We start from the raw sequence: 22,686 nt of genomic DNA on the forward strand, positions 1-22,686 counted from the left end.
TCCAACAGGTTTTTGAATGTTATAATTCTTGACGTTTGATTTGTGTCCATTTATTCTTTTACATAGCGACTGTCCAGTTTGACCCATGTACATGGCAGAGGGGCATGGCTGGCACATGATGGCATATATCACATTGGTAGATGTGCAGGTGAATGAGCCTCTGATAGTGTGGCTGATGTGATTAGGCCCTATGATGGTGTCCCCTGAATAGATATGTGGACACAGTTGGCAATGGGCTTTGTTGCAAGGATAGGTTCCTGGGTTAGTGTTTTTGTTGTGTGGTGTGTGGTTGCTGGTGAGCGTTTGCTTCAGGTTGCGGGGCTGTCTGTAAGCAAGGACTGGCCTGTCTCCCAAGATCTGTGAGACTGGTGGGTCGTCCTTCAGGATAGGTTGTAGATCTTTGATGATGCACCAAAAAATCTTCAAAAACAGACTCCAACGATAGACCGCTGAATTGGAATTAATTTGCAAACTGGACATCATTAAATTAGGCTTGAATAAAGACTGGGAGTGGATGTGTCATTACGCAAAGTAAAACTATTTCCCCATGTTTATTTCCTCCCCCTACTGTTCCTCACACGTTCTTGTCAACTGCTGGAAATGGCCCATCTTGATTATCACTGCAAAAGGTTTTTGGTTTTGTTTTCTCTCCTGCTGGTAATAGCTCACCTTACCTGATCACTCTCATTACAGTGTGTATGGTAACGCCCATTGTTTCATGTTCTCTGTGTATAGAAAATCTCCCTACTGTGTTTTCCACTGCATGCATCCGATGAAGTGAGCTGTAGCTCACGAAAGCTTATGGTCAAATAAATTTGTTAGTCTCTAAGGTGACACAAGTACTCCTGTTCTTTTTGCGAATACAGACTAACACAGCTGCTACTCTGGGACCAGAAACGGTGCTCAACAGTGTGCAGCTGCTCTGTGACTGTCAGTAGTAACTGTGAATTGCTTTTTTCAATGGCTTGCAGCAGGGCTGCTTGCAGGACATTGCTATGTTCTGTGCAGCAGACCCTACTTCGGCTCTGGAAACGCTGCAGGAGAAGGCGCAAGATGTTTGAGATGCTCGCAGCAAGAGTGCACAACTGAGCAGGCTCCATGCTTCTGGGGTTCTGGTGCATGCGTTTTAAGGCGTGAAAACCACTGAGTTGTTTGCCATTGAGTGGGATGCCGACACAATGTTCCTATTCTCCCCAGGACAATGTTTTGGTCCTATGAGGCATTGCACAAATTTCCCAAAACACACTGCGGCAAGTTGCACTTTGGGATAGCTACCCACGATGCACTACTTTGTGCATTGATGCAGGCACTGCTACTGAGGACGCACTCCATGGAGACAATGAGCATGGTGTGGCCACGCACAATCGACTTAATTCATTCAGAGGCTCAAGGTCGAATTAGATAAAGTCGACTTAATTTTGTAGCGTACATATGGCCAACCCCATCAACTGCTTCGCTACTTACCCCATGCTACTGTATCATCTGTTCCCCCATAATCACTCCCACACACTGCCGCATTTTTCATCCAGGCCAGAGAACATGCAGCTTTTGATATTTTACAGTATTTACCATGCACAAAAGAACCAACCAGCTCTCCAGCCACTTGGCCAAATGATTGTCCCTGATTCCAGTGCAATGGGGTGGCCAGCCTGGCACCACCAGCCCTCGTTGCAAAGCCATTGGGATGGGGAGACTGGTACCGCCAGCTCTGATTGTTAATGTCACTGAGAAGGGGCACCCTGCACTACCACTCCTGTTGCAGTTTGGGGGGCGGGGGGCGTACATGGCAAGGAGCAAAGACTATGCTGCAGACGCTGAGCGAAAGGCTAATCAAACTGCAGAGGTGTAGCGGCATGGGTTGAATCCGGGCGGAGTGCTCCAAGCACTGTGTGAAGCCAGGGTGTGATTGCTGCAAAGGGCTGAATGCATTACATCCTCTTCTGCACACAGCCCCCAGTCCCCCATTTGCTTTGGGGTTGATCCTGGCGCCACTCCCTAGATCACCCTCCAGGTGTCTCCAGGAGAGGTGCTGGAACAATTTGTATAGTGGGGGTGTTGAAAGCCATTGAACCAAACTGCAGATGCTGTGTATGATGGGAACCAGGAGGTTTAAGCCAGGGGGTGGCAGAATCCGTGTGCGGTTGTATTGGGGGGTTGCACACGCTCCCCGGTCCCTGGCAGGGTCTGTGTGCGGCTGTATTGGGGCGTTGCACACTCTCCCCGGTCCCTGGCAGGGTCTGTGTGCGGCTGCGCTGGCGGAGTGGGTGCTCCCCCCCCCTCCCCGCTCCACGTCCCCTGTCTATTGGCTACGGGGCGGGGCGCACGCCGCGCCTGCGCAGTGCGGCCGCCCCCGTGTTGCGGCTGTGGTGCGGTTTATTTCTTCGCAGAGCGGCTGCAGGTGAGGAAGCTGGGAGTCCGGGACCCCCGCCGCGAGAGACCCCCTCACCTAGGGAGTAGCCGAGGGCGGGACCCCCCCACACGCCCCCCCCTCGCGCGGGCAGCGCCCCAGGGCAGGACCCCCCCACACGCCCCCCCCCCTCGCGCGGGCAGCGCCCCAGGGCAGGACCCCCCCCTCGCCCCCCCCTCGCGCGGGCAGCGCCCCAGGGCAGGACCCCCCCACGCGCCCCCTCCTCGCGCGGGCAGCGCCCCAGGGCAGGACCCCCCCACGCGCCCCCCTGTCCTTGGGGTGCCCCCTTTTGCCCCAGTCGAGCTGCTCCCTTGTGCTATCGCTGAGGGGATCCTTGGGGATCCCTGAGGTGACCCGGGGGGGGGGTTCTCTTCAGCGTGGTTACTGAGGGGTGCCTCCACCTCAGGAGAGGTGCCCCCTTTCCCTGGCAGTGACTGGCTAGAGACCAGCTTGAGGACCTTCCCCCCCCCAAATCGAGTGAGCCCCTGAGGCTCTCTTCCCTGCAGCCTCCAGGCTCACCCTGGCTTCTGGGTGGAGAGGGGGCCGCTTGGCTGAGCCCGGGAACCCCTTGTCGTTTATTTCCTCTCATGGATGTTGGGCTGAGCGCCCCAGCAAACCAAACTGCAGCTGGACAGTTCATCCCTGCTTCCCCCTGGGGCTGGGGATTGAGGGAGGGGTGATGCCCTGTATAGAGGAAAGCAATTGACTTGGCAGGATGGGAAGTGTTTTCAGGGTAGCCTTGCATCAGAAGGTGGTTCAGTGTCACTTGCTTTATTTGAACTGAGTTGGCCTTGGCAAATGGGTCCCTGTCAGGCTTGAACTGATAACCCAGAGAGGACAGGTGGGAACCAAATAAATATCAGGTGTGCTTTCATTTTACTTGTCTTTTTTTAATGCCTCTACTTCTGGCAATGTTGTGTTGCAAAATGTACACCAGTTCTGCATTAGCTACTGATATATTAAGGGATTTAATAGGTCCCTTCCATCTCTCTTTTATCTGGTTCAGGCTCTTGTAAAAATGTGGAGGTGATGAATTCCTCTAAAGGTGTTTACATTTAATTGACTCTAATGTGGATGCTCCAGGATGGTACTTGGCCTGTTGGTTCTGGGTTTCATATTCATGACTATGTAAAAATGGCACCTTCTTCCTCAACCCCCTGTGAAGTGAAAAATATATCTTGTCATTAACTAAAATATATTTTGCTGCTTCTTACACCTGTTAGCTCTGGGAGACGGAGCTGTGTTCTATTCTGGGTCACGTATTATCATGCTCCTCTTACTAGAATTGTTAACTAGGGGCCTGATCCTTCAAATACTTATTCACATTACTCATATGAGTAATATGAGTAATGTTAAATGTGTATAAATGTTTGCAGATCTTTGTTGTTTGTGATATTGTAAGCCAGAAAGAGGACGTAGCTTTTTTTTTTTTTTTACTTCCATATTGAGTTTGCAGTGGTGGCAGTTAGAAAAAACGTACACACATTTTCAACTTGTCCACTGAGCACTTTTGCTCTGGAAATATTTGAGAAACAATCCTAATAGTCATGTTCTAGAGCAGAACTCCATTGTAGCTAGTCTCGAGGTCAAAAGATCAGTTGGGAACTTATAACAACAGTTGGAGTTGTCAAGCATAAATGTAGTTTTGTTATATACTACAATACAATTTTTATTTGTATCCTGTCACCTAAATGTACTGTATTCCAAAATGCTCCATGGAGTAACATACAGTTACAGATATAAACAGGGGTGAAAAATTTTGAGAGCGAGAGAACCTTTTCAGCTGAGGTTTGAGATCAGAAATTGTGCCAATATATTTGCTTTTCTAGCATTACTATTATAAGGCATTTGCTAAAGATCAGTTTGAGGTGAAATTTGTCAGGCAGCTTTTCAGTTTAAAGCAATTTTTTAAAATAAAGCTTGTTTAAATAAAGTGTGAAGGATGTCTCCAAATTTAGGTTTTGGAAAAATAAGCTTTATAAAAGCTAAAACCACTAGAAATATTTACACTGGGCTATTTTCAAATGTCAACTTAAAGTTTTCTTTAAAAAAAAAAAAAAAAGTCTCCCTTAATGTTTGGAACCTGAACCTTGAAACATTATTCTCTTTGGGAAAATCTCAAAAGTAACCTTTATTTAAAAAATGAGAAGAAACAAAAGTGAAAATAAATACATTTTCATGTCTGTGCTGAGAGAAATGAAGTGTTTGTGCGGGAGACAATCTCAAATACCATGGAAAAGGAAATATGGGCTTGTTAAATATGATTTTTAATCTGATTAATAAAATGTAGTTTGTAATAGAAACTATTGTCTAGGGAAGAGACGGCTCAGAGGATTGGTTATAGTGATAGCTCTCAACCTTCCAGATTACTGTTTTCAGGGGTCTGATTTGTCTTGCGTACCCCCAACTTTCACCTCACTTAAAAACTACTTACTTACTTTTGCATTTTTATTTCTGATTTTGTATCACAGCACACTTTTACTGTAAAATTGCTTACTTTCTCACTGTTACCATATAATTATAAAATAAATGGCTTGGAATATAAATATTGTACTTACATTTCAGTGTATAGAACAGTATAGACAAGTCATTGTTTGAAATTTTAATTTGTACTGACTTTGCTAGTGCTTTTTATGTAGTCTGTTGTAAAACTAGGCAAATATCAACATGAGTTGATGTACCCCCTGGAAGACCTCTGTGTACCCCCAAGGGGTATGTGTACCCCTGGCTGAGAACCACCGGGTTATAGATTAGGCTCATAGTGCTCACAAGTTAGTTTGCAGGTTCAGGCTCAGCTTAAGTTTTGAGATCCCCAGGAGTAACACAAACTGCTCCAGAATATGTACGTGGGAGGAAGGTTGACTGTTGGCAGCTCCTCCCAGATAATCCTACATAGGTAGAATCAGATGGATGATGTGCAATGGAAGCTAAACTGCCTAGCCAGTTCTGCAGACTTGGAATCAGAGAGTGCTGTGGGACATCGGTGATCTGATATAGCAGAGCTTTCTGCTACTTGGCCATTGGTTAAAATCTAGCAGAGCTCTGTAATGATCCAAAGCTGTTATCTGTCTCAGCTGTTTGGCCTTCTGGGAAGTGAATGAGTGGTTCTAGCTCAATTCCTCATGGAAAGTTCCACATCCTAACAGGCTCCCTGTTTGGCTGTCTTAAAGAGAACAAGGATTGAATGGCCTTTGGGACTGATCTCCTGTCGCACTCTTCTATGTCTTCACTCTCTGTTAGATCTGAGACACATCAGTAAGGCAGCGTGGGGGAGTTTCCACTTTGTATACCCTGTTATCTGTTCTTCCCCCAGTTTGTAGTGGTGTGAATCATCAGCATAAAGCTCACTTGAAAAATACTTGAATTATTGGCATCTTTTAAGAAGACCAAAGTATTAATCTTTGATACTTGGCTACTCTGTGTCTAGGCGTAACTTGTTCTTTGGATATCTCCATATTATGAATTTTCATGTTAATTGTTCTCAGTGTAACAGACCCATTCTGTGCTACTGAAGAAACCGTTATTATGTATTGTGGGTAAGATCCATGTATTAGTGGTTTGTATTATTTTAATATTATGGATCATCATTCATTGGAATGATTCCTAAAATGTTAGGCTGTTTCCTGCCAATAGAGAGCACTCAACACAAGTTTATTTTTCTTTTCCTTTATTACCACAAAGGAAGTTCAGAATGTACAATAAACAGAATGGATGCAATATCTGGAAAAAAATTCAGTGTTTAAGGTGGCTGCCATGAGCAGTATATTATCTAAATATGACTAAATTAGGGTAACCACTCTGCCCCAAACTCCTCACTTTCAGACTGTATGTTGAAGGGTCAGGCCAGTGCTATGAAAAACTTTAGCATTTACGGTATTGAAGCACAACGGGGTAAGTTAAAGACCGTACATATATGGGCAATGATATCTTGCCTCAGATGATAGGCGGGGCAAGAAGGAGCATAAGTCATTCTGCCCGTCTGAGAAGCACAATAATCCCTTAAATATAGACAGTCTTATGACTACCATATTATGTAGTAGAATGTATACTTTATAATATATTCAGTAGTAGATTTGCTGTGCATTGTCCTGAGTATTAGTTCCCTGACACTTAGCCACTGCACCCACTTATTTAAGTGTAGTACTGAATGTCTCTGTGCCTGGGTAAAGCCTTCTGCTGCTATGTCACTTGTTAAAATCTGACATAGATTGGCAGTGACTAAAAGTTCTTGCTAGTTGGCAATCTTAGTCCAGTTTCTTTTGCGTAGGTACATCTGTTGCAAAACTCACTGTCACAATTGCTGATATATAGCTCCCTGTTTTGGTAGAGACCAAGGACTAAAGGGGCCATTAATCCCTTCTCCCCTATATTTGTTTATACGGTGCTGCTATGCACACATAGGCCATTAAAATTAATAGGTCCTTGGCTTGTGGATCTTACCAGCTAGATCAAACTTAACACAGCAGAGATACAAATAAACAAAGGTGGAGGAAGAAATATGGGGGAGTGAGGGTTACAGTAGTGAAATATCGGTAGATGTAATATTGCTGTTTGCACATCTTGTTTGGGTTTTTAAATCAAACGTATGAATGTTTGAGCATAGCATCTCTAACTTTGGGTGGGAGTCAGGTAGAAGGCAAAGGCACAAGCTTTGAAGAGCCCTGAAGATATTCTTTCCAGAACCAGGATGAAGCACTTTAGCAGGGTCTAGTGTGTGGAGTCTTGCCCTAATGCTGCCTGTGCTGTACCCATTCTGTGGCTAAACAGAGGGCTTCAGCCTGCAAACCTGCCAGTCTGGCTCCTTTCACCAGTACAAATTCATCTGAAAAAAGAGAAGGGGATGGGGTGCTCCACTGTGCCCAGCTGTGTCCTGAAGTCATTTCACAGTCCAGGTATAATTTAGTTGTCTAACCACAGGAATAATATTTACAGCTCCCAGTTATGCTCTGAATGTTTCAAAACAAAGATTTATTATACTGAGTGTGTACTTAATAAGCAGATTGTAGGGTTGGCCTGAGGGAAAGGAAAAAATAGAGATTTAGCTTTCCTTAGGCGCTCCTACAAAGTGCTGTGAAATAGTCTAATTTTTCACTGTTTGCTTAAGAAAGCAAAAAGAGTAGGCCCTTGAATTAGCTGGCTTTGGCCCAGATGTTTGTAGCTCTCCACACTGACATCTGTGTAATGTGTGGAACACTTTATATATAAAAACATTCCTACAGGGTTTAATGAAGTGGAACAAAGTTGAACCCTCAAGTGAAGACATGCTGTGAAAGTGCTATCCATAGCAATCACGGTGAGGTAATTGATCCATCCAGCTCCATTAATTACTAACAAAAATAACTCAGTTTTGTGGTCAGTTTTTTAAGTATTAAGAGTTGGAAGTATCTGAGGGAGATCAACTCTACTGATAGCTTAGGATATATCATAATCCCTAAACCCAGTTGAGTCTAGCTGCTGTGTTCTGGGTTGACTCAGTCAGCTAACCAGCCCCAGAAGTTCCCAGGGAAAAGGGGCAGAGCAGATCATGTGACAGTCCAGCCCACCGCTGACTGAAAAAACAGGTCAGAAAATAAATTAACGGTGCTCTCTTTATCTAGAGAAACAACATGCTGTAACTGCAGTTAAATACAGATATGAATGTCATATTACCTGTTTCCTCATCTTCCTGCTTGTTCAACCGATAGGTCAGTGTGGCTTTTTTATCACATGTAAAGTGCTGCAGGGTTACCAGATTGGATTGAGCAATTAAGGCCAGAGCACAGTTCAGGAGATGTATTTTATCTAAATTCACCGTTAGCATATAATGAATGATAAGTAAGCTACATAGATACTTTAATCATTCACACTTCATTTGGGGAGAGGGGGGATGAAAAAAGTGGATTATGTCTATGGGTCGTATCTTGAGACCCTCAGTCTGATAGGCTGGGAGTACTGCAGAGGCAACATGCTCACTCCCTTGGCTAAGGGAGCATTTCAGGTTCTCAAAGGCTAACTGAGGAGTGGTATTGAACTTAGGGTGGATGCAGCTGGTTCCTGCCATTGTCAGTTGAAAGGCTGGGGCCATCTAATACAGAGCTTTTGGGAGAGTGGGGTGGGGGGAAGAGTTACAATAAAAAATAAGGGCAAAAAAGGAGAAGCCCAGAAGACTCATGGTAAGCTAAGTGCCTGTTGTGCTCTTGGTGCTATATGAATAATAGTACCCCTTAAAAAGAGATCCAGCAGGCACCCCTTTGATATCTGGTTACTATACTATGTATGGATTTATCTTCACAACACCCCTGTGAGGTAGGGCAGCATTATCTCTGTTCAAGAAGAGAGGCACAAGAGATTAAGTGACCTGCCCAGGATCACACAGGAAGTCTGTGACAGAGCTGGTTATTGAGCCCAGGTCTCTTGAGTTCTAGGCCAGTGTCTTAACCACAAGTCCACCCTTTCTCCATTGGACAAATGATGTCCTTGTCAAAAATTCAGTGCCCCGGACCATTTACTAAAGTGTGCGAGGTCACAATATATACATCCTTTGAGACTCCCAAAAAGTCCTCTAGTAAAACCAGGAAAGACCAGAGCTAGTATTTTGATATCTTTGGTAAAATACAAACAGAAAAAAAAATCCTTTTAAATACAAAATTAACTTGGCAGTGCAGATCTCAGGATTATTTGATCAGCTTGGGATGCTGACCACTGATAATACATGAAGACTGCTCTTTGTATAGTACATGTTAAAAGATATTGCAGTCATTTATAGAGCTTATTACTAAAGAGCGGCCACATGAATGTGTAGGGAGCTGTCCTGTATTTTTTCCAGGACAAAGTTGGTGTATAACAAAACCTGTAGCATAGAAAAGTAAAAGTCTGCCAGTTTACGAGACGACTGATGGATAGCTAATATAACACCGATTTTTAAAAAAGGCTCCCGAGGTGATCCTGGCAATTACAGGCTGGTAAGTCTAACCTCAGTACCTGGCAGATTGGTTGAAACTATAGTAAAGAATGCAATTATCACACACATAGAACACGGTATTTTGAGGAAGAGTCAACACAGCTTTTGTAAAGGGAAATCATGCCTCATCAATCTGTTAGAATTCTTTGAGGTGTCAACAAACATGGACAAGAGTGATCAAGTGGATATAGTGTACTTGGACTTTCAGAAAGCCTTTGACAAAGTCCCTCACCAAGAGCTCTTAAGCAAAGTAAGCAGTCATGGGATAAGAGGGAAGGTCTTCTCATGGATCAGTAATTGGTTAAAAATAGGAAACAAAGGGTAGGAATAAATGGTCAGTTTTCACAATGAAGCCCCAAGGATCTGTACTGCAACCAGTGCTGTTCAACATAGTCACAAATGATCTTAAAAAGAAAAGGAGTACTTGTGGCACCTTAGAGACAAGGTGCCACAAGTACTCCTTTTCTTTTTGCGAATACAGACTAACACGGCTGCTACTCTGAAACAAATGATCTTGTGTCAGCTATAATGTCAAATCAGCCTTTGTAGCTGTTAACCGTTGATATTGCACAGCAGTAGTAAAAACAAGAATAGTTTGTACTGTCTGTGCATTTTCTTTGAGGATCTCAAATCACTTTGCAAAGATGGATAAGTATTATCGTCCCCACTTTCCAAGGCAACTGAGATATGTTGTAGTTCAGGGATTTACCCAAGGTTCCAGGAACAAATCAGTGACAGAGGATGGAATCACACTTTTTATTATTTACATTATTGTAGCATCTAGGGCTCCCAGTCAGGGATATGGGTCTGGCTGTGGTAGGTACTTCGATCAAAAATCAATTCCTGGTCTTCAGCTAAAACAATTAAATCCGTGGTTCTCAAATTTTTTCATAGGGTGGAATACATTTTAGCAGAAAGATTAACTTAGTCTCTTGTTCCTAATCACATAGTCACCCCTGTGGCAATTAGAGCAATTGCTTGCATGGAGAATAATAAGCAAGGTTTCAGAGTAACAGCCGTGTTAGTCTGTATTCGCAAAAAGAAAAGGAGTACTTGTGCCACCTTAGAGACTAACCAATTTATTTGAGCATAAGCTTTTGTGAGCTACAGCTCACTTCATCGGATGCATACTGTAGAAAGTGTAGAAGATCTTTTTATATACACACAAAGCATGAAAAAATACCTCCTCCCACCTCTCTCTCCTGCTGCTAATAGCTTATCTAAAGTGATCAATAATAAGCAAGTATTTAATGAGTTTTAGGTATGTCCTTATGTAATTTAGCAGCTGGAAACAAGGAGCAAAGACGGCACAGTGTGACTGGCCAGACTACCAGAAAGCACTCAGTGCATCACAATTTGGATAACTCTGCACTAAATCATGCTGTACATTTTTAGGGTGTCCTTTTCTGTGCAAGACTTTTTTAGGAGTTGAGCATTATTCTAACAGCAGCATACTGTAAAGAGGGAGATTTTAATGGACTTCAGTGCAGTCTTCATAGATTTCAAAGCCAGAAGGGATCATCTAGTGGAACCTCTTGTATAACACAGGCCAAGAGGCCATAGAACTTCTCCAAAATATTTCCTAGAGCATATATTTTAGAAACACTTCTAGTCATGTTTTAAAAATAGTCTGTGATAGAGAATTCACTGCAACCCTTAGCAAATTGTTCCAGTGGTTAATTACTCTCATCATTAAAAATTTACACCTGATTTCCAGTCTGAATTTGTTTAGCTTCAACTTCCCCTCACTGGATTGTGTTATACCTTTCTCTGCTACATTGAAGATCCTATTATCAAATATTTGTTCCCCATGTAGATTCTTATAAACTGTAATCAAGTCTCTCCTTGACCTTTTCTTTGTTATGCTAAATAGATTGAGCTCCTTGAGTTTATCATAAGACATGTTTTCTTTTAGAATCCTTTAGTCAGTCTCGAGGCTCTTCTCTGAACCTTCTCCAATTTATCAACATCCTTCTTGAGTTGTGGACAGCGGAACTGGACACCTTATTCTAGTAGTTGTTACACCAGGGCCTAATAGAGAGGTAAAATAATGTCTCTACTCTTACTTAGGGTTCCCGTGTTTTTGCATCCCAGGGTTGCATTAGCTCTTAATAGAAGGAGTCTTAATAGAGTGAGTAGAATAGGTGCAATATTGAGGACTCTTAAGTCTTGTCTTGTACTGTATTCATTCATTTACAATGAGCGGAAGCTTTTTGTGCACAGTACACTTTGAGATTCCCCAGAAGCAACCTTTTGTCCATACACTGACCTTGTATTAACAACTTCAAAGCATTTTCTTGGTTTTGTGGTCAATTAGTATCATTGTAGAGGGCAAGAGTCCCCTTTATTCGTAGATTAGAAAGCCAGAAGGAACCATTATGATCAACTAGCCTGATTAACACAGGTCATAGCACGTCCCCAGTTCATTCCTATTTCAACTAAAGCATATCTTTAGAAAAACATCCATTCTTGAGTAACAAAATTCTAGTGATGGAGAGTCCACCACAACCTGTGATAAGTTGTTCCAATGGCTAATTACCCTCACTGTTAGAAATTTGCATTTTATTTCTAGTCTGAATGTGTTTTGCTTCAACTTTCATCCATTGAATATTATTATACCATTGTTTTGTAGACTGAAGAGCCCTCTATTATCAAATTTCTGTTCCCTACGTAGGTACTTATGGATTGTGATCAAGTCACCCCTTAATCTTCTCTTTGTTAAGATAAGCAGATTGAGCTTCTTACGTTTTTCATTATAAAGTATGTTTTCCAATCCTTTAATCATTTTTGTAGTTTTTTCTGAACCCTCTCCAGTTTATCAACATCTTTCTTGAATTGTGGAAACCAGAACTAGACACAGTATTCCAGTAGCGGCTGCACCAGTGCCAAATACAAAAGAAATATAATTTCCTACTTGATATTCCTCTGTTTATACAGTACAGAAACATATTTACCCTTTTGGCCACAGCATCACACTTAGCCATCGTGGTCTGTGAGGCCTTCTCAGAGTCACTGCTTCCCAGGATAGAGTCTCCCGTCTTGCAAGTATGGCCCCTATTCTTTGTTTCTAGATATATGACAGTACTGTGCACGCGTGGTAGAGAAAGCAGAAAATTAGTGTTACATTAACAGTACACTGGGGGTAAGAGGCATAAATTTGTCAGTTGGGAATGATAAAGCCAGAACTGATGTTAGAGTACAGCAGCTCTGCAGAGGATATAGAGATGCAGAAGCTCCATGGACACTGGGAAATATATTAATTAACTTATCAGAGGTTTACGGCTCCTGTTTCAAGACAGACAAAGCTGTTACAACTATCTGAGGGAGGATGGGTGGTCTTGTGGTTCAGACACAGGACCTGGAGTCAGGAGATCTGAGTTCTGTTCCTGGCTGGACTCATTAGGTCACGCTGTGACCTCACATTTATCACTTTGTGTCTTTCTGCCTCATTTTCCACATCTGTAGAATGGAGATAATAATACGTGCCTACTCCACAGGACTGTTGGAAGCCTTGAAAGTTCCTTGGCTAGGCATTGCTGAAGAAATGCTAAATATTATTATTAGCAAGCAAAGAATGTTAGTTTTTATCCGTGCATCATATGTAGTATTAAAAAATCAAAATCTCTTAGGTTAATAATAAACCCTTTGATTTGATTGATATCTTTGATGCTATGAAGAATTATCTCCACAAAGGCAGCATAAAAGAAACACAAGCAGCATTTATTAAAAATATGCCAGAATGTTATAATAATAACTAGTAGGGATGTTATTAATACTCTTTGCTTATAGTGCCTTCTCTGTGAGGATCTCAAAACGTATTATGGACATTTAGTTAATCAAGCATCACAGCACTTTGTGTTGTAGGGATTAATTACAAAAAATAATTGTGTGTGTTGGTACAGATGTATAGACTTTTGCCTGGCTCAACAATAGGTGACAGCTCACCTCTAATTTTCTCTTTTTTCCTGGGTGGGAGTTCCATGACCGATATTTTAAAGGTTACGTATATATGGTGCAAGGCTGGCTCTATGTTTATGGGGCCTTATTCATAATAAGTCATGTAGGGTCACCATCAGAATTCCTTCTTTTCTGTGACCAGATCCTCTCTTCTTAATGGCTTGGCCAGTGGTACTGTTAGAAGCACCATGGCTGGGTGGTCAGATGTATGGAGCACGGGGTCCTATGTTACTTTCTAGCATGATGACCTTCAGGTCATCACTGATAGATTTTCTGAAGCATCCCAGCTCTTTGGCCTCACCATCGGTCTCAGGAAGACAGAGGTCTTGTTCCAACCAGCACCTCATTCTACTGCCCCAGTGCCGGCCATCTTCATCCAAGGCACACAGCTGAAAAGTGTGGATCAATTCAAATATTTGGGCAGCACCACCTTGAGTGTCAGTTCCCTTGCTAAGGAAATTTCCTCCAGAATTAGTAAAGCCAGCCAGGCCCTTAGCTGTCTCTGAACATAAATCCTTAACCTACACAACATTCGTCTCTCCACCAAATTGAAGATCTACAGTACAGTGGTTCTAACATCTCTCCTGTATGGATCTGAGACGTGGACTCTTTATAGACATCACATTGAACAGCTCAAACAATTTCACACATGCTCTCTCTGCTCAATAATGAGCATTCACTGGCAGGATAGAGTGACTAATATTAAGGTCCCTGAGAGAGCAAATACAACCAGCATTGAGGAAATGTTACTGAGAAGACAACTTAGGTGGATTGGACATGTCATCAGAATGGAAGACCACCATCTCCCAAAACGGATCTTGTATGGGGAGCTGAGTCAGGGCAAAAGAAAGAAGTCATCTGAATAAGCGCTTCAAAGATAATCTGAAGAGCAGTCTCCAGTGGCTGGCATCAATCCCAAAGAGCTTGAGCAAATGTCTCACTGGTGGTCTCTGACAAGATCAGCATGTAACAGATTTCAGCGGGATCGACAAAACCGTCTCCACGCTGCACGTGAAAGGCGCCCCAGAGCTGCATCATCAAACATCACAGATACAGACTTCCCATGCCCTCAGTGCGACCGACTCTTTGCATCAGGGTTCGGACTTCAGAGTCATATGTGTAGCCACAGATGAGAACTGCGACAATATCCTCCTCCTCCTCGTCGTCAGCGGTGGACTACCAACAGTATATCTAAACAATAAAAAATGCTATCGCTGGTACTGATGGAGAGAGCCAAGGCAATCTGTAAGGCTGCAGGGTCTAGAGGACTGAACAAGGAACTCCTGAATTTTATTCCCATCTGAGACATGTTTCACTCTTTGACCCTATGCAAATTGCTTAACTTCTCTGGGAGACAGAAGAATATAAAATGTGATGGTAAAAATGTAAATAATGGCTGCTCCTCATCTCCCCTTCAACTTCCTGCGTGGATTCCACAGAGCTCTGTCCTTGGTCCCCTTCTCATCACCCTGTACACCTTATCTCTGTGTAATCTCGCCCATGAACACCAATTCAACTACCAGCTCTGTGCTGATAACTCACAGATCTAACTCTCTGCTCCACACCTCTCTCATTCTGATCCAAGTAAAATTTCAGCTGGTCTCTTTCATATCTCCTTGTGGATAGCTAGCCGTCAGCTCAAACTCAACATGGCTAAAACAGAGCTTTTAATCTTCCTCCCACAGGCTCTCCCCCCACCTCCTTTTTTGATCACTGTGGTCAACACCACTGTCCTGCCTTTCACTCAGAGGTGTAACCTGTTTGTTATCTTTTACTCAGACCTCTCTCTAGGTCCTCACATTCAGGCTATGTCTTGATCTTGCTGATTGTTTCTGCATAACTTCTCTGATATGGCCTTTTTTAGCCATCCACACAGTAAAAGTGTTGTCCACGTTCTCATCATCGTGCGTCTCTATTACTGCAGCGCCCTTTTCTCTAGCTTTGATAAATACAATCTTGCCCCACTCAAACCATTCTGAATGTGGCTGCAAAGATTATGTTCTTAGCCTATAGCTTTGACCATGTCACCCCTCTTTTTGCATCCATCCACTGGCTCCTGCTTCTCTGTCACATAAAAGTGAAGACAAGAAGCTTGTTTCAACACCCTCTCCTCCTTCACCCATCTCTCAACTCCTACCTCTGTCAGTGAAGCCAGCCTTCATCTCCCATCTGTTACATGTTAAAACAAGCAACTTCATGCTTTCTCCCATGTTGCTTCTCAAGCTTAGGAAGAGGTCCTTTTTAAACATCTGCAAAGCCTCCTCATTATCTTCCTGCAAATCCCTCTTCAAAACTCTCCTTTCCCATGATGAATAAAAAAACGTGACAAGGGTTAGGCTGCTGGTGTGCTGAGACCATTGCCTGTCCTGCTGATCAGTGTTGTCTCCTTATTTCATTGTACTCCCCCGTCTGTCTCCATTTCCATGTGTTCTCTCTTTTCTTACACTTAGATTGTAAGCACTTGGAGGCAGGAATGGTCTTTTGTTCTGGGTCTGTACAGTCCTAGCAAAGTGGGTGTTGGTTCATGACTATAGTGATACAAGTAATTAATAATATTTTGCGTAAGTGTGTCAGTACTCCATTGTGTCTGGAAAAGACATGTAAGTTAACAAAAACTGGTTTGTTTAATTAATGTAATAGTTAATTATGCAGCAATACCATAGCACCTGTGTGCACTACACAGAGGATATTTGGCCAGAAATTAAATCACTGTCCATAATAGACTCTGTAAACAGCTTTTTCCCTCTGCTACCACACCTATCCAGAAATAACCCGCTAGAGACTATAGTCTGTAAACCAAGCTATAACGAATATATAATGCATGACTGAGAAATGTTTGACCAGTTCCCTATGGACTGTTGGCTAAGCAGTCTCAGCCACTGCAGTGGTGCACAGGGAGAGAGAGAGGCCCTGTGGCAGACATGATCCAAACCACATCGGTCTTTATAGATCTTAAATAACACCAAGAAATGGATGGGAAGCCAGTGCAATGAATGGGGCCCAGGTGTAGTGTTATGAATCCAATTATATCTTTTAGTATAACTTACAAACTACAGGGCATATTTTCAATTCAATTCATGCACATCTCCAGTTAATGTGAACAAGAATTCAACAGCAAATTCCTTCCTGTTAATAGTATTTAGCTGTTATATTGCACTTTTCATGCTCAGAGCCATCTAAAAACATTAACTAATCGCTGTGAGTTGAGACTATGCTACCTGTATCCCATGAAAATAATTATTGTTCCAGGAAGAGGATCTTATTTGCTGTCATCAAAAGAATAAAAAAATGCTCTCAAAGAGGCAGCCCTTTAGGAGTAAAACTATTTAAAATGAGGAATTTACACCAGGCACAAGGCAGAGAAAATAACAAAATAACAATTTTTCTGGTTTAGAGAAAGGTGAGTGAGGTAGTATCTTTTACTGGACCAACTTCTGTTGGTGAGAGAGACAAGCTTTCGAGCTACACTGAGTTCTTCAAGTTTAGGTCATTTACAGTCTTCTCTACCTACATTTGGAAATTTTGGGCTTTCACAAAATTGCTAGCGTTTTAAAGTAATTGATGTTCTATTTTTTCAAAAGTATCAGTAATTAAAACGCCCTTCAGAAATGATTTTGTGATTGGCTACTAAACAAAATTAGTGTCTGATAAGCTGAGAATGATTTGAATTGGCACAAAAAAACCCAAGAAATGTGTAAATGAAGAGTTAAGGGAATTAGTTTAATCCTTCCAAAACAGTGAAATTGAGACTGGGAATTGGAACTCCATTTTTTATCCATGCAGTTCTTTCTAGTGCAAATGACAGGTCAACTGTGTATTGTTTGGCAAAAATGAATGGGTAAAAATAAGTTTCAGACCCATTTTTAGATTTTGTTGTTTTCATTGGCATAAGTCAGTGCTGACATTATTAGACCATCATACTTTGGGAGGTAGTTTGTTTTTAATTTTTATGATCATATTTTAAAAAATAAAATATAGGTACCATCGACAAGGTGAAAGATCCAGGTGATAGTGGTCCTAATACCATTATTTATTTATTTATTTATTTACAATAGCACCTGTGTTAGGTGCACCCCAAACTTTCAAAAATAGTGGTTCCTGCTCTAAGGAACTAGCAATCTAGAGAGAGAAATTAGGGAGAAGGGAATAACAATAGGCATTTGGGTATGTCTACATTGTAATTAAACACCAGTGGCTGTTCCGTGTCAGCTGACTCGAGCTAAGGGGCTCAGCTGAGGGGCTGTTTGTTCAATTGCAGTGTAGACATTTGGGCTCAGGCTGCAGCATCTACACTGTGATTAAACAGCCCCTTAGCCTGAGCGCCCGTCAGCTGACACAGGCCAGCTGTGGCTGTTTGACTGCAGTGTGTAGACATACTGTGACTCAAGGTAACGTATACATATTGGGTAAGTAATGCGGCAGAGGTGGGCCTTTAAAAAAGAGGACTTCAGTGTGCATGAGTTCAATGTAGTCATACCACACTCTGCATTGAAGGGACTGAGGTGATAGAAGCTGACAAACAAGTAGGGAAAGCTGGGAGCACTGTTGAAACAGAGGGGATAACAAAAGGTCAGTGCAGAGTTTGGGAAGAAAAGTAGGGAGCACTAGAGTTGTGTGGAGATTAAAAGATGCCTTGTTAATGAACCTGCTAAGACTGAGTCAATCTAAATATTATTCTGGCAAGCAGCACTCCATAGCTGTAGAAGTTTGAGTATTTATTTAATATGATCTGGCACTTTCTTAAGACATTGAACTTCCATACAATACAACCAATGCTAAATATTAAAATCAGAATACGTGTATGTTTGAATACATATTAAAATATCTCACACATCCTTGAACACACATTATAATGTCACACAATGTGTATTAGAGGTGTTTAGCCCCACTTTGGGTATTACAACACCCACAGTGGGAGTGCAGTATAGTGATTAGTGCAGAGGACCAGGAGTCAGGACTCCTGGATTCAGGTGACACCTCTGCTGTTGACTTGCTTTATGACCTCAGTTAACTTCAGTGACATGCGGTTCACCTCTCTGTGCCCCAAGGTCTCCAGCCTGTGAAATGGGGATAACAACACCAATTGTCTCAGAAGGGTGTTATGATACTTAAGGTTTGTAAAGGGCTTTGGGATCCAGAGATGCCAGGTGCTCAAGAGAATCAAGGTTAGGTATTATTATTCTGTCCATGGTGTGAATGCCTAACAGTAGTATTAACAATTATATTATGGCTTTCAAAACTGAACACAGGAGCCCAGAACAGTGCTTGGTAAACTTCTTGTGAATATATTGAAACATAGAGGTTTAGTGCTGGTTTTGTTTTCTGTTTATAGACTCTCTGAGAATGTACTATAAAAGTGGGATTGTCACTGCTGTTGTTTATACTTTTTTGGCATGTAATCCTATGAACTGACTTGTTCAAAGTATTAAAAACAAAATCAATTGAACCAAGGACAGTGTACCAAAGCCAAATAAATATATATATATATATTACATATTACATATTACTCTGGGATGCAGAAATTTCTAATGATCTGCTAGAAAATGAAGGAATGAAAAATAGCCAGTAAAAGTCCCCCTGAAGGGGAAAATGTCAGTGGCATGCCAACACTTGCAAAACTTTTCCATGGGTAATTCTCTAAATAAGGTATGGTCTAACAAAGAGGGAAATCAGTTTATTTCAAAATTTGTGTTAAAAATCCCATGTTCTTCTGCAGAGACTCTTGTGTGTCATGTGCTAGCCTGGGTCAAAGTTTCACAGGAAGCTTTTTTTAAATACCTCTCAGAAATGAGCTCTGTATCAGAAACACTAAGGTGCTTAATTATGACTGGATTAGCAGGAGCTACAATTATAATAAATCATAGGGAGATATTTCTAAAACATCTTATCTAGGCAAAGGTTTCTATTTTTTGTGGCGCTATTTACAGATGATTAATCTCAAAAATAGATTTGTAACTAAAGAAAGATGGATCATATTTCATTTGCTCAGAGTTGAAAGTCTTGACTGGCCAGCTGCCCACTCAGCTAGATATTTATCCCAGTAACTTACAAATGGATGGAGCAGATTAGCCCATTTTATTTTTAGTCACTATCCTTGGCATCAATTTAAAGAGGGATGAAAACCTAGGGCGGCATCTTTTCACTCTTATTCACACAGGTAATCTGAATCTACAACTCTGATTTACCATCTAATCCATAGATGCAAGATAACTGCTTTAAGATTAATCCAGGAAAGACAGAGGTCATGCTGATAGGTTAGGTATGTTGAAGCCACTTGAAGAATTGATGGGCATGTCATCTTAGTCTTTGTGGTTTGCAGTCTTGGGGTCTAAATTTGATCCATCATTACTCCTAAGGTCCCAGAGCACCTTCTAAACATCAGCTGACCTGGAGTTTGCAATCCTTCCTTTCTCTCCACAGATATGTTTGCTTTTTGTCTCTTCCTTCCTGGACTACTGCAATTATTATTGTTGTTTATTATTTCTATTACCATGGTGCCTAGGAGCCCAAGACATGCAATGCTATCTGCTTATGAGTATTCAGTACTTGTGATTACTCAGCTTCAGCTAGTGCAGAGTGCCTTGCCGTTTAAGCAGACCAGGTTGGTAATTGAATGCCCTGTGTTCTGTACTGCCATCCATTTGTCTTTGGGTGGAATTTAAGTTGTTGGTAATTTTTTATAAAGCCCTAAATGGCCTGGAAATGGGCTATTGCAGAAACATTTTCCCCCTGTGTACCTTGTTGTGGAAGGTTTCAGAGTAACAGCCGTGTTAGTCTGTATTCGCAAAAAGAAAAGGAGTACTTGTGGCACCTTAGAGACTAACCAATTTATTTGAGCATGAGCTTTCGTGAGCTACAGCTGATCTGATCTGATGAAGTGAGCTGTAGCTCACGAAAGCTCATGCTCAAATAAATTGGTTAGTCTCTAAGGTGCCACAAGTACTCCTTTTCTTGTTGTGGAAGTTGCAGTTGGCTGGAATGTTCCTGCTGTCTGTTCCTCGGAGTTTGACCTCCCGGGTGTGTAGCAGGGAATTCTTGGTAGAGAGCTCTCAGCTCTGGAATACCTTTCCTCAGGCTGTCTGCCAAAGCCTGAATCTCGGAGGGTTCAGGATGTGGTGCAAGATTTACTTGTTAAATCTTGTTTTTTAGTAACTGGAAAGTCGTCACAAAGTGCTGAGTGTGGGACATATTTTTGTAGCCAAATTGTCCATGGTTTGATTTTTATATCGTTTTTTCATGGCCATCAATAAAATCTAGATACAAAACACACACACACACAAATTAACATTCAAAACTGTTCTCTTCAGTTTTAAAACTATAGATCTGGTGTAACCTAACTGATAATCACCCCTGTTTGTGACCTTGTGAAAGTCATTTAACTTCTCTGTGCATTAGCTTCCCATTTGTAAAAGGAGGGCAGTAAATACCTACTTTACCGGAGAGTTGAGATGGTTAATATTTGACTCATTAATATTGCATACATTGCAAATGTGCCTCATATATTACCGGAGTGAAGCTGAAAAATGATACCAGTGTAAATTATTACAGTTATTTCTTTCTACTCCTCTCCCCATTCCCTCTGCTTGCACTGTGCCCCTCTTTCCTGTGGCCTTGTCTTCACTGCTAAAATGTGTATTTGTACCTTGGGGTAACTAAAGTGTGTGAGCTATCCCAAGGTATAAACACAAGGTAAAACTTCTAGGCAAGATCAGCACTAGACCCCCACCTGTGGTTGACCTCACCTCATTTACCTCTCTGTAAAACTACAGTGCCTCGTCTTCTGTGTGTTTTTTACCCTGTGATAGTTCATGCGTTAGTTACCCTGAGGTAAAACAATTCTGATTTCTTTTTGTAGCAGCAAAAAAAAGGCCTATGTCTCTAAACACACCTATGAAAACCTCTGGAATTCCAGCCATCTGGAATAGCAACACTGCATCTCTCTGCTTTATTGATTCTACATCTCATTTGAAATCTCAGCTGAAAACATCTGTTTTCTCCCTTCCCCGTATGTTTTAGCTTCTATCCCCATCGGATAATATTTATTATTTACATCTGAAACTGCATTATTTAACTCTGGGGAAACATTTTGGGGTGCAGTTTGTATGAAAGATGCTATATATGGTAAAGTTAAATTGGTATTTCAAAGACATTTGGAGCGGATACTGGGCCTGATATTTTTAGTTTGTGTTTGGTGATGGCATCCAGAGCAAAAGTTTGTTTTCTGGGATTCATGTGATTGGAAGTGCAAACACTTCTTAGTGTTTAGACATCGCCGGTCACTTCCTTTACAAGTTTGACCTATAAACACAAGTTACAGCAGGCATCTTGTCAAATTTTCTTAGTACTGTAAGATCCTTTTGTAATCAGAAAACAGCTGTACAATACTCTTGTGAAACATGTTGCAGGTTAAGCAAATTTCTCTCTTTTCTCTTCCAGAATTAAGTGACCATTTAAAAATGACAACTTCATGGAGTGACAGACTCCAGAATGCAGCAGATCTTCCTGCGAACATGGATGGGCACGCTCTGAAAAAGTACCGTCGGGAAGCCTATCACCGGTATGTTGTTCATGTAATGTAAACTGTGCCCATATTTTGTAGGGTTAGGGAAATGAAATGTAAAGCAAATTTTTGATTCCATCTTGCTCACTGGTAGAAACTTGAAAAAGACTTCCCCGTACCTATTCAGGAGTTATTTACTGAGCACCAATAGACTGCTCAGTGGTATACAACACATAAGTCAACATGAAACCTACCTGCAGGAATTTACAGATTAGACAGTTGAGCTACATGTGGTAAACTCTCAGTGGAAAGGTTAATCACAGGTCAAATTTTGCAGTGGAAACTATCATTCATTTTTTTCAAGTTGATAAATACCCAGTAGCAAAAATGTCATAGTAATTGTTCCAATTCTTCCATATTATTCCAGTGCGAAGTGGGAAAGCATAGACACTATTTAGACAGTGAAGGTTATAAATATAAGTATGGGGGAAGTGAAATACAAAAACAGAGGTTATTTTAGTATTACATCTTATAATATTAGTATCCGTATTACAGTAACACTTAGAATCCCAAACCCAGATCAGGTAGACACATTGTGGTAGACACTGTACAAACATAGTAAGAGACAGCCTCTGCCCCGAGGAGTTTATACGCTAACTAAACAAGACAGTGAAATAAAGAAAATATTATCCCCATTTTATAGATGGGGAACTGAGGCACAGAGAGATTAGGTGACTTTCCCAAGACCACACTGGACATCTGGAAGAGCTAAGAATTGAATCCTGATCTCCTGAGGCCAAGTTCAGTTCCTGGACCTCAAGATCATCCTTCCTTTCTAGAGGAAGATGCGTTGTGTGCTAATAAAAGACTTAACTGGAAGCA

General features: G+C 41.7%; 1 protein-coding gene across 2 annotated transcripts in view; it reads left to right on the plus strand.

The window, feature by feature from the left end:
* The first annotated feature begins 2,347 nt into the window (after window positions 1–2,347).
* Window positions 2,348–22,686, plus strand: part of NT5C2 (5'-nucleotidase, cytosolic II) — an 84,223-nt gene continuing 63,884 nt past the window's right edge. For both annotated transcript variants that reach the window (XM_077823250.1, XM_077823252.1), the window contains exons 1-2: window positions 2,348–2,398; window positions 21,741–21,861. In XM_077823250.1, coding sequence (XP_077679376.1) covers window positions 21,761–21,861 — 101 coding nt within the window. In that variant the 5' untranslated portion in view covers window positions 2,348–2,398; window positions 21,741–21,760. The remainder of the gene's footprint in view (window positions 2,399–21,740; window positions 21,862–22,686) is intronic.

The sequence above is a fragment of the Eretmochelys imbricata genome, chromosome 7 (genome assembly GCF_965152235.1).
Source record: "Eretmochelys imbricata isolate rEreImb1 chromosome 7, rEreImb1.hap1, whole genome shotgun sequence".
Classification (NCBI taxonomy): domain Eukaryota; kingdom Metazoa; phylum Chordata; order Testudines; family Cheloniidae; genus Eretmochelys; species Eretmochelys imbricata.